Genomic DNA, 11,583 nt, shown 5'->3' with positions numbered 1-11,583 from the left:
CTTAACTAAACCTAAAATAAGATAAGATTTCTTTTTAATTTTATAATACACTTTCAGTCATGTATCGCTATTAATTGCAGTCGAAAGCAAATTTAGGTTTAAAAACTTTATGTTGTAAAGCCTTAGGTGAAATCTTGGGATTGGAATTGAAATTTGGATTGGGATTGGGATTGGTATTGGGATTGGTATTGGGATTGGTATTTCAAGCATTGGTTCCGTGTTCTATCTGTTAAAACTTTTATTTTTATCCATGTAAGTCAATCTAAGGACCAAGAAGATTTTCACATTTTATATGCTTTCAGTCTTAAGCTACAATTTCTGCAGTCGAAAGCAAATTTAAGTTTAAAAACTTTGGCTTTGAGGAAGAGCATAATTTTCTTATGTAATTCCAAGATACTGATCAGCCCCTTAATTGAAAATGGCAATTGGGCGAAAAATTTTCATGTTTTTCCTTTGCTAACTCCCCATACTTATATGCATATGCAGTGTGATAACAGAAAATCGTCGTGTGGGGGAAGTTTGTTTGAGGTGGAAAGGGCAAGAAAAAAAAAAGAAGTATAGCGCCTCATTTTCAGTCTATGGAAAAATTTCTCTGAAGGCGAACGACAATTTTCCCCATTTTCCACCTACGACGCAATGTATTGGCATTTTTTGTCCTGCTATCGGCCAGATTGCAGCTTTTAAAAACCCCTCGACCATTTATGTCGTGCAACAGTCACCGAGTGCCATTCAGTGCGAATTTATGCACTTTTCCTCTGTGCGGAAAATGTGGCAATTTGTGCTGCTTCTTATGGTGTTTTCTCCCTTCTGCAGAGGTTGGTGGAAAAAGTCTTTTGGTGATTTGTGATAGTGATAAGTTCTTGCCCTCAGGTGAACCCGACAATAGCACTTCTGCAGATTTGGAATATCTTAAGTTAATTGATCCTTCCTATGGTGTAACATGGATGTTCCTTCCGGATGGGAATAATACCATGCAGATAGCGTATCTCTCCGAAGAACCACGAAATTCTACGAGAATGAGTCTCTACGATGTTAAGGACAAAGTGACCTTTCACCTATACAACAGGTGAGCTAATACCAATGAATCCCAACGAATCCCAACGAATCCCAACGAATCCCAATGAATCCCAATGATTCCGAATTGACGGAAATTAATTCCGCCTTGAAGGAAATATCAACAAGACGGCGTAAAGATCAGAAAAACACGAAGCCTGAGATCGAGCAGAAAACGCGAAGCATCCTCAGATGTCTTTGATCCTGATCTAGAGACAAAATTCCTAATTCACGGCTGGAAATCAAATAAATTAACTGACACAATTCAGTCCATCAAAGACAATTACCTGAAGGTCGACGATATGAACGTTATCGCCGTGGACTGGAGTGAATTGGCCGCGAATATTTTCTACTTCACGCCTGTCGCCCAGACACGTGAAGTCGGTGAAGCCATTGCCGAAATGATCGATCACCTGGTGAAAACAAGGAATGCATCTGTTGGGAAGATGCACATCATCGGACACAGCCTTGGGGCTCACTGTGCTGGATTTGCAGGAAGTAAATTAGGAGGACGAGTAGGTAGAATATCTGGACTTGATCCCGCCAATCCAGGTAAAACTACTTCACTTATATCTCAGACTGAAGAAGTATTATTAATTTCATTTAAGTGTTTTGTTGTTTAATTGGTTTTATTAAGCAAATACGATCAGTTCCGCGCGGAAAGAATTTTCAAAACCACTTGTAAACAGATAAACCCAATGAATTGGATAATTTCAGAACGCGACAGTGATGATTCTCCTTCTAAATTAAATAACTCTTCTTATCTTAAATAAGATAATAATTATTAAATTCAATATGTGAGGCTTTATAGAGGATTTCAAGACCTTTCCGATGGTACTACATTTTCATCTATCGGTCAATTCGTTTACAAATAATTTTAAAAATTCATCTATAAACTACAAAAAGACCATAACCTGTCATATTATTTTTGCATTCAATTTGATCAGTAGATGAATTTTAATTTAATTTAGTAGCAGTAGGAATTAGCTCATTCAACCAAACAATGCGAGTCCTTCGACATATTCACAATTTATTTAAAAATTTTCAATATCTGCCTCTTGGCTCATACATTAATGGCTTTTAAAGGCCCAAAAACATGAATTAGTTATATAAATAATCGAGTTATATCATAAAAGTCCAATCCCAATGCCTTGTTTGTGAATCCCAAAAAGAGTAGATTTTTTATTAAGGCTTCCTTATACTTTAACTCTTAATCACAGTTCTGTAAAATTTATAAGACATGGATTTTGTAATACAGATCAACGACTTGTACCTCAAAAACCCAATCCCAATCTTAAATCAAGGATTTGTCAAGATGAAAAGACGTGCATGATTTATAGCGATTAGCGATTTATACCTCAAATACCAATCCCATCAATCTCAATTCCAATCCCAAGGCTATCAGGATCAAAGTATGTGGATTAATTATAGAGGCTTATTCATTAAATACGAATTCCAGGTGTGTGAAAGCTACAAAATGGGATTTATTATATTTTTAAAAATCAACAAATTATGTCTTAAATACCAATCCCAATCCCAAAAGCTCAGATGTAGAAAGATGAAAAATGTAGATTAATTATACAAATCAGCAATTTATATTTTAAGTATCAATCCCACCAATCTCAATCCCAATCCCAAGGCCATAAAGATCATAGAACGTTGATTAGTTATAGAGTCCTATGGATTAAATACCAATACCAGATGAGTAAAAGCTATATGACAGGAATTGTTCTATTTTTTTAAGATCAATAACTTATGCATTAAATACCAATTCCAATCCCAGGTCTATAACACGTGTATAAAAATAAAAAAACATATAGATCAGCAATTTATGCAATATATACCAATCCCACCAATCTCAATCCCAATCCCAAGGCTATAAAAATCAAAGGATGTGAATTAGTTATAGAAGGTTTTGCATTAAATACTAATGGCAGGTGCGTAATCCGCATAAGACGTGAATAATTGTAGATATAAAGATCTATAACTTGTATCTCCTTAAAAACCCGATGATGAAAGTGTTACAAAGATCAGCGATTTATACCTTAATTACCAATCCCACCAATCCCAATTCCAATCCCAAGGCTATAAGGTTCAAAATATGAGGATTAGTTAGAGGCTTATGCAACAAATACCAATACTAGGCTTGTAAAGGCTACGAGACGGGATTTATTATATTTTTGAAGATCAAAAACTTATGTCTTAAATACCAAACCCAATCCCAAGTCTATAGCACGTGTATAAAGATAGAAAGATGTGGATGGATTTTACAAATCATCGATTTATACTTTATATACCAATCTCAATCAAAATCCCAGATCTCAGGTCCATAAAGATAAAAAGATGTGGATGAGTCATACAGTTCATCGATTTATACATTAAATACCAATCCCATCAAATCCAATTTCAATCCCAAGGTCTAAAAGACCAAAGGATGTAAATTAGTTATATAAGACCTATGCATTAAATACCAATCCCAATCCCAAGTATAAAAAGATGAAAGGAGGTAGATAGGTTAAAGGTTAAACAGATCAGCGATTTATACATTAAATCCCAATCCCAATTACAATCTCTAGTCAATCAGACACTTAAGAATCACTGATCTACTTCACGCCTTCATAGGCTTAAAGATTAGCCTGATATAACTGCAAAGAGAACTTTTTTGCTCTATAACGATAGTACGTCGGCTCTGCGATTAATTTAAGGACTATATGAGATGTGAATCCCAATCCCAATCCCATGGGATGATAAGAACCGCAATGTTTCAAATTATTCCATTCTATCCCGAGAATTCTACTCCAATGCTGTAAAAGCTCTCTCGCAATTAATTCCCCATATGATTTTGTATAAGCATTAGGAACCAAAACAGGAAATGACCATTAGACAAATTCAAGGTAGTTTATGGCGATAAGAGAATATTTCCAGAAAAAAAAACAATAGAACATTATGCAAATGTGCATGGGATGATATTTCACAAAGGACAGTTATTTCAAACTAATTATAGCAATTATACACTGCAGTAAATGCATCAAAGTATCAAGTTCATTGCTAATTCAGAGATTAACTTCCTTGGGATTGTTTTTAGGTTTTGAGGGAACTCCTCCAAGTGAAAGACTCGATGCCACTGATGCACAATTTGTAGATGTGATCCATACGTCATCCGGAACCGCTGGGATTTCTATGAGATGTGGTCACGTTGATTTCTATCCAAATGGAGGAGCCCGTCAGCCCAATTGCAACTTCTTCCCAATTGGTATTTTTTTTTAGATTTTTAGATGTATATTTGGAATAAGTGGGATTCATTTTTCACATTGTGGGATTGACTGGAAATAAGTGGGATTGATTCTACATGTTAAATATTACTTAATTACTTAGAATCTAGTTCTTCTGACCTTTTTGGGATAAGAATTTCTTGACACAGATACTTTCTTTCAGATCTTTTAGAGGCTTGCAGTCATGGAAGATCTCACGAGTACTTTGCAGAGTCTATTTTCACTGATCAATTCATTAGCTACAAATGTAGATCTTGGGCGGGGTATAAAGCCAATCGATGTGGTAAGGATACAATATCAATGGGAGAACCTGTCTCAAGGAAAGCTCGAGGAGTTTACTATTTAGAGACCAACGGACGCAAACCTTATGCCAAAGGAAGACGACAGTAAACTTATATGAATTCTCTTAACCTTTTCCCAGAGCGAGAATTCATCGAGCAAATGGTTCGAATTAATTTTCCTACAACCACAAAGCTGTTTTTCACAATAATTGTTTGAAAAAAAAAGAGAAAAGTGAGCAATAAAAAATGATATAGCTATAAATGTAATTGGGCCCAAGTGATATTTACCACTTGATGTCACATTGCGATTTATGAGGAAGTGAGTTGGATAAATTGTTGAAATTTTTGTCAGTTTCTTTCTGGAATTCAGTGGGAAATGTGCTAGAATTTTAGTCTAAATGTTTGGGAAAGTATTTCTAATTTTTGCTCCAATATACCTGATGCTCCTTCGAATTTCTGGTAAGCTTCCCATTTCAATGAAACAATAAACAAATCCAGAAACCAAAAAAAAACCCTTTCGATCTTAGAGGGACTTCCGGAAAACTCCACGGATCCGGCAATAGACACAATTGACGTAGGGAATGCGACTGTTAAGGATATTAGGGATCTTGTGAGGTTGTTCTTTTATCGGAAGAATCATCCACAATTCATAAATTCAGCATCCTTCGCGCCAAATGGAAGAGAAGTGGCACAGATTAAAGTAACTGATCAGTTTGATAGTAATCTCGACACCAAGTTCATCATTCATGGTTGGCTGAACAACAAAAACTCCCTGCAATTTCAGCAGCTCAAAGAAGCATACCACGCTTCGGCAGATTACAATATTTTCAGTAAGCATAAAACTTATGCATTTATCGCTTTACATTTTACACATTTCAAAACTTCAAATACATAAAAGTAATTAAAATCGGGCATTGCAATACCAATATCCGATTTAGGATAGGTTTCTCCATCTTTATTGCTAAATTTGTTAACTCTTTTAAGAATGATAGAATCATGTCCTTCATTACAATCCCATTAAATTTTATTTTGTTTTATAGAGTATGGTAGGAAAAAAATTAGGTATTCATTCCATTATTTATTTTTTCCCTTACACAATCTACATATTACAAAAGAAATATCTACGAAATTGAATTCAGTGACACAATTTCAATCCCACAAATTTTATTTTAAATTATGAATAATTTTATGCAATTGTGGGATTCGTACTTTAAAACAAATTTATTTTTGTCGAACCTAATGGGATTTGTTATGAAACATTAGAGGTTTGGTTTTCTTCAAAACCTGTGGGATTCATTTTGTCCTATAGTGGTACTGATTTTTTTATCTGTAGAAATAAGTGGTATTGATTGTACAAGTTAATTATACCTCAAATATTTAAATAAAATTTACTTGATTATATGAGTAAGCTTCTAAAACATTTTGGGATTGATTTTTATAAACCGTGGGACTGCAATTTGCAGAATAAATATTCTCCAATCCTAAATACATTTAAGAAATTAATAGAACGATTCTAGATAATACAAATATTCAAAAAGTCTTATTAATAAATTTTGGGATTCATTATTCTGCATAATTTATTTTGCTAAATAAATGCCATTGATTGGTGCAAATAAATTCTCGGAATAATTTTTAGAAATTTTGTACGTCTATAATTTAAGGTTTGCTTCAAGAGCCTAGGTTCAAAAGCAGTTGTTTTTTTTTAATAAAAATCGTGGGATTCATTTTACGCATTTGTGGAATTGATTATTTGTATTTACAAGAAGTAAATAAATATATATCATAAAATTTACAAACCATATTTAGTCTGAAATAAGAGGATAATATCAGGAATATTAGAATTTATGTTTAAAAATAATAGTTTTTAATTTTATTACATTATGGAATTGATTTCCTAAACTCCGCTTTCTAAAAATATTAAAATTAATTTTATTGAAAATAAATATCCTATGAATGTCCCTAAAATCCAGTCTAAATTAAATATAATTACAATTTAAAATATTTTGGGATTGATTTTTAGAGGTAATGGTATTCGTTTTAGACCATTGTGGGATTGATATTTTTTTTAAATTGGCTTTCTAAGAACAAATAAAGTTGACTATATAAAAAAAAATATTTATATAAAATCCAGTCTAAACAAATATTCATCATTTTAAAACATTTCAAGATCAGTTTTAGAAATATTGGCATTAATATAAGATCATTGTGGGATTGATTTTTTTAATCTGCTTTCTAAGCAGAAAAGAAAATGATTCTAGAAGAAAATAAATATCATTAAATGTATGTCAAATTTAGAAAATATCTAAAATAAGCAAATATAATGCCACTTAAAATTTTTCGGGATTGATTTTGAGAAATAGTGGGATTCATTTTAGACCATTGTGGGATTGATCTTTTTTAATCTCCTGTCTAAGTAGAAATAAGATTGATTTTATTGAAAAGAAATATCTCATAACTTTATCTAAAATCCAGGCAATTTAAAACATTTTTGGGATTGATTTAAGAACAAATGGTATTTATTTTAGATCATTATATTATTATTTTTAATCTACTTTCTTAGAAATATTTTTATAAAATAAATGCCCCATAAATCAATTTAAAATCATATCTAAAAATGTATCAAATAATGATACAATTTTAAAACATTTCTGAGTTAATTTTTAGAATTTTGGTATTCGATTCAAACTGGATTGATTTTTTTTAAATCTGCTTTCTAGGAGAAAATTAAAAATGATTCCATACAAAATAAATATCCTATAAATCAACCTAAAATCCAGTCTAATCAAATATGATTTAATTTAAAACATTTCGGGATTGATTTTTAGAATTTGTGGTATTAATTTTCGACTATTGTGAAATTGATCTTTTTTAATATACTTTTTAAGTAGAAATAAGATTGATTTTAAAGAAAAGAAATATATCATAAATTTATCTAAAATCCAATCAATTTAAAACATTTTGGGATTGATTTAACAGCAAATGGTATTCATTTTAGACCATTGATTGTGGTATTGTTTTTTTTAATCCACTTTCTAAGAAAGGTTTTTATAAAATAAAAACCCCATAAATCATTGTAAAATCCAGTCTAAACAAATAATGATGATACAATTTAAAAGATTCCTGAATTAATTTTTAGAATTAATGGTATTCGATTTAAACCCTTGTGGGATTGATTCCTTTTTAAATCTGCTTTCTAGGAGCAAATTAAACTTGATGCTATACAAAATAAGAATCTTTAAATTAATCTGCAATCCAATCTAAACAAGTATGATTTAATTTAAAACATTTCGGGATTGATTTTTAAAATTAGTGGTATTCAGTTTAGATGATTGACTCTTACATTTATTCCTGAAGTCCAACATCGCAATTTAGGGCAAACTTTTTTTCAGAGGATAGGCTGTCCTATTTTCTTTGGAAATAAATCACTGTGGGATTGATATTTTTAATCCGATCTTTAATCTGATTATGATAAAATTTAAAACAAGTGGTATTCGTTTTAGATCGTTATGTGATTGGTTTCTTCTATTCATTTTTATTAGAGGAATAGCACTAATGATGTAGGGCAAGATACATTAGGTTTTGTGTTATATATATCATATTTATTTAAAAAAGATCCTTTTCGGGCACACATTTTAGATCAGGAAAATTTCATGAAGTCTAAATTCGAATCCCTTTCTTTCTCCCACAATTTTAATATGTCTATCCCATTCTAACGGACTCTTCTTCTTTTTTTAAACATCACAACAAATTCAATTTAGATCAATCGAATTTAAAATGTGAAAGAATGAGATAGACATATGCAAGGCGTGTGAGAAAGAAAGGGATTCGAATTTCGACTTCATGAAATTTTCCTGATCTAAAAGGTGTATTGTGGGCTAGCGCTCTTGAAAGTTGAGAAAAAATCCCCAAAATCTCTTTTAGTTGTTGATTGGTCACAAATCTCTGAAGATATCAACTATATGCGAGTAGCTAATCTCACAAGGGTCGTTGGGATGTACGTGGCCGAGAAGATTCAAGAACTAATAGATGATGGTCATGCAAATGCGTCTAGGATTCACGTCATTGGGCACAGTTTAGGAGCTCATATTGCAGGATTTGCCGGAGCACAAATTAAATCCCCGCAGCTGTATCGTATAACCGGATTGGATCCAGCCTTGCCCAATTTCCAACGATTCCGGGATCCTGATCTTCGACTCGATCCATCAGATGCTGCCTTTGTGGATATCATTCACACTTCCGGAGGGACTTTGGGGAATTATGCGCCAATTGGAGTGGCTGATTTTTATGTCAATGGAGGAACTCCTCCTCAGCCAGGATGTGGAGGGATTTCTGAACTGGCTAGTGAGTAGTTTTGGATGCTTTTGAGATGGCTGAGTATGAGATTTTTTCTTCTTGGCAGGTATTTGCAGCCATGGAAGAGCTGTGGAGTATTTTCTCGAGTCAGTTCACTCGAGATTGGGATTCTGGGGTCTTGCTTGTCCTTCCTGGTTTGCCTACAAAGCCGGTGACTGCAGGGGGGATTTTGTGGAGATGGGAGAGAGAGCTAGTCCACATAAAAGTGGATCATTCTACTTGGGAACCAACTATCAAAGTCCCTTTGCGATGGGCAAGAAAATTTTCTTTGAGCAGGAACCTTTCTGGCGTTCTACCCTCAATTCTATCATTCACCAATCTTCAACATAAAATTCAGGATGTTATTTTTCTCTAATACTTTTATTTAAAATTAAAAATTACTGTGATGGTCAAAAAGGTGTGTATAAAAATATTTTGAGAACAACACTTAAGATGCAATTGTCCTTGAATTGACGCTCCTTCCACTTCGAAATTTGCCGTTGAACACTTAGCACAACAAGTCAGGGAATAAAATAAAGACTGCCTTTGGTCTATGGCAGGACAACCGTTGCAATACAGGTTCCACAGGTTCCTTCCCAGGATCGGGAAGTTCGGTAAAATGAGGATGTTGCAGAGGGGATTTGTTTCTGGGCATTTTTATGTGGTTTCAGCACGTGGATCTAAAGTGTGAATGGCTTGAGTGAGAGTTGGAGTTCCTGTGATTTTGATACCCTTCCCCTGGATATCCTTCAAACGCTCCTCCAGGGCCTTGTTATCCCGGCCTCTCTGCCACCAAAGATGAGTACAGGTCTGCAGGAGAGGCACATAGAGCGACAGTAAGTCAGCATCACAGACACTCTCATATCTCCTGAGAGCTACTTCTGCCCACTGTTCAGCCATTGGATGAGGCAATGGGGATGTCGTGCAGGCAGCCACAAGGCGGCAGAGTAGCAAGAGAACAGGCTTTGAGTGATCTAGAAAGATTTTGTTCAGCAAACGAAAGCTATTCTGCAAAATGGGAACAGCTTGTTCATTCCGACGCTCATCGAGTAACCTGCATGCCCTCTCCAATTCTCTTCCCTGCAAAAAATTCAGAAAATGCTGAGATTCCTTCAATTCCCACGAAGATACCACATAATCGAGAAAAACTTCAAATGCTGCCCCCCTTTGGGCAATGAGATCCGGCGAAAAGTTTCCCATAATGGCTTTTTTGGGAAAATAGACACTCTGCATCAGATTCGGATGATCCTTCCTCAGGCCATTGTAGAGCATGAGGAAATTCGTATAGCGCCTCTCAATGGTGGCTGGATGTGGATCAGGAGCTCCAGGACCAACCTGAGTCACACATAGTTCATAATTGACGTATTTCTTGCTGTTTGAGGCCTCCTTCTCAGTCGGCAGGATCCTAGCTGATGGAATTTCAAATCTTAGCACCACACTCCCTTCCGTGGGAATTTGTTTGCGATTTTCCCGCCTCCACACTCCTGAAAAAAAATCCCGCCAAAAATTTAATTCTCACCGCCATCGATCAACGACTTTCCCTCCATCCTACCTTCAGTCCTACCCTCAGCATCTTCACTCTGATTCCGATTTATAGTCAAACTGCCCTGCTCAAAGCTATCCGGACTGTCTGTATCATCAATTCCTTCAGCAGTCGAATCCGATGACCTCCTTACAATTGCTGGACGCACTGATTTTTTTTTCACACAAAAAAAATATGAACAATAATTTTAATTGAATTCTCTCTGAGATAATTGGAGCACAAAATACTTACTATTGACATTGAAAAATTTTTACCAGCTTCCTGTGAACTGAACTTCTGACCACTTAACTTTAACTATTTCCAAGCACCACGAATTAGGATTTTACAGAAGACACTGAAGATTTTTCAGATCGATTCCAAACCTAATGCTTCTAATGAATTGCAACAAAGAACATCTATTTTTCAACGCAAATAAGTACAAAACGGTGATGAATAACACAAAACTTTGACAATGAACACTTTCCAGACGATAGGGTTTAAATGTGGCAAAATTTCAAATACTCACTGAAATATTTCAAGAAATATTAGGTTTTGAAAATTTCAAAAATTTCAACGAAATTTAAAAATTATATTCCAGGTCAAAATATCAAAGTCAGAGGCTTGATGATTGATTAACCCTTTAAGGACGATTGGAACACCGGTGTCCCATAAAGAAAATAATTTTTCCTGACTACCTAAAGTTATTTTTTTCTTATGTCTGTACATAATTGTGAAGTAGAAGGTTGAAGGAATCCAGAATATTTTTTGCAAGTCTGTAGCTATTTGCTATATAGTAAATATTTAAGCTCTAAAATAACGAATTTTTGAATTCTCAAATTCATAATTGATTTTATTTATTTTTTATACTTTCAATTTTTTTTAAGCAAAACCCTTTTGGCAATGAAAACTACAATACTCATACGTAATATTAGATGAGATTCTTAGCAATCTCACCTATTTTCATTAATGCGAAAAATATTATTCACTGGTATTGTTAGAAAAATTACTTAAATTTTTGGGCTATTTTTGTCCCTATCGTTCATAGAAGCACAAAATACACCGAATCAGACTCTGTTGGACTTTCCAAGGTTAGATGTAAAACTTATCATTGATTATGTCTCTC

General features: G+C 34.0%; 2 protein-coding genes across 2 annotated transcripts; one reads left to right on the top strand and one right to left on the bottom strand.

The window, feature by feature from the left end:
* Nucleotides 1-574: 574 nt before the first annotated feature.
* LOC129806801 (uncharacterized) lies at nt 575-9,355 on the top strand. The gene is made up of 9 exons (XM_055855575.1): nt 575-815; nt 871-1,066; nt 1,169-1,605; nt 4,139-4,306; nt 4,489-4,711; nt 5,007-5,065; nt 5,134-5,436; nt 8,528-8,947; nt 9,006-9,355. Exons 1-9 carry the CDS (start codon nt 743-745, stop codon nt 9,287-9,289), a joined length of 2,163 nt encoding a protein of 720 aa, XP_055711550.1. The 5' UTR covers nt 575-742; the 3' UTR covers nt 9,290-9,355.
* On the bottom strand, nt 9,301-10,968 carry LOC129806264 (sorting nexin-21). Its single transcript, XM_055854731.1, has 3 exons — nt 10,713-10,968; nt 10,491-10,628; nt 9,301-10,422 (listed from the first exon to the last, which is right to left on the bottom strand). Coding segments are annotated over exons 1-3 (966 nt in total). The 5' UTR covers nt 10,714-10,968; the 3' UTR covers nt 9,301-9,595.
* Nucleotides 10,969-11,583: the final 615 nt, after the last annotated feature.

The sequence above is a fragment of the Phlebotomus papatasi genome, chromosome 3 (genome assembly GCF_024763615.1).
Source record: "Phlebotomus papatasi isolate M1 chromosome 3, Ppap_2.1, whole genome shotgun sequence".
Taxonomy (NCBI): Eukaryota; Metazoa; Arthropoda; class Insecta; order Diptera; family Psychodidae; genus Phlebotomus; species Phlebotomus papatasi.
This window is presented reverse-complemented; position numbering and strand designations above follow the sequence as displayed.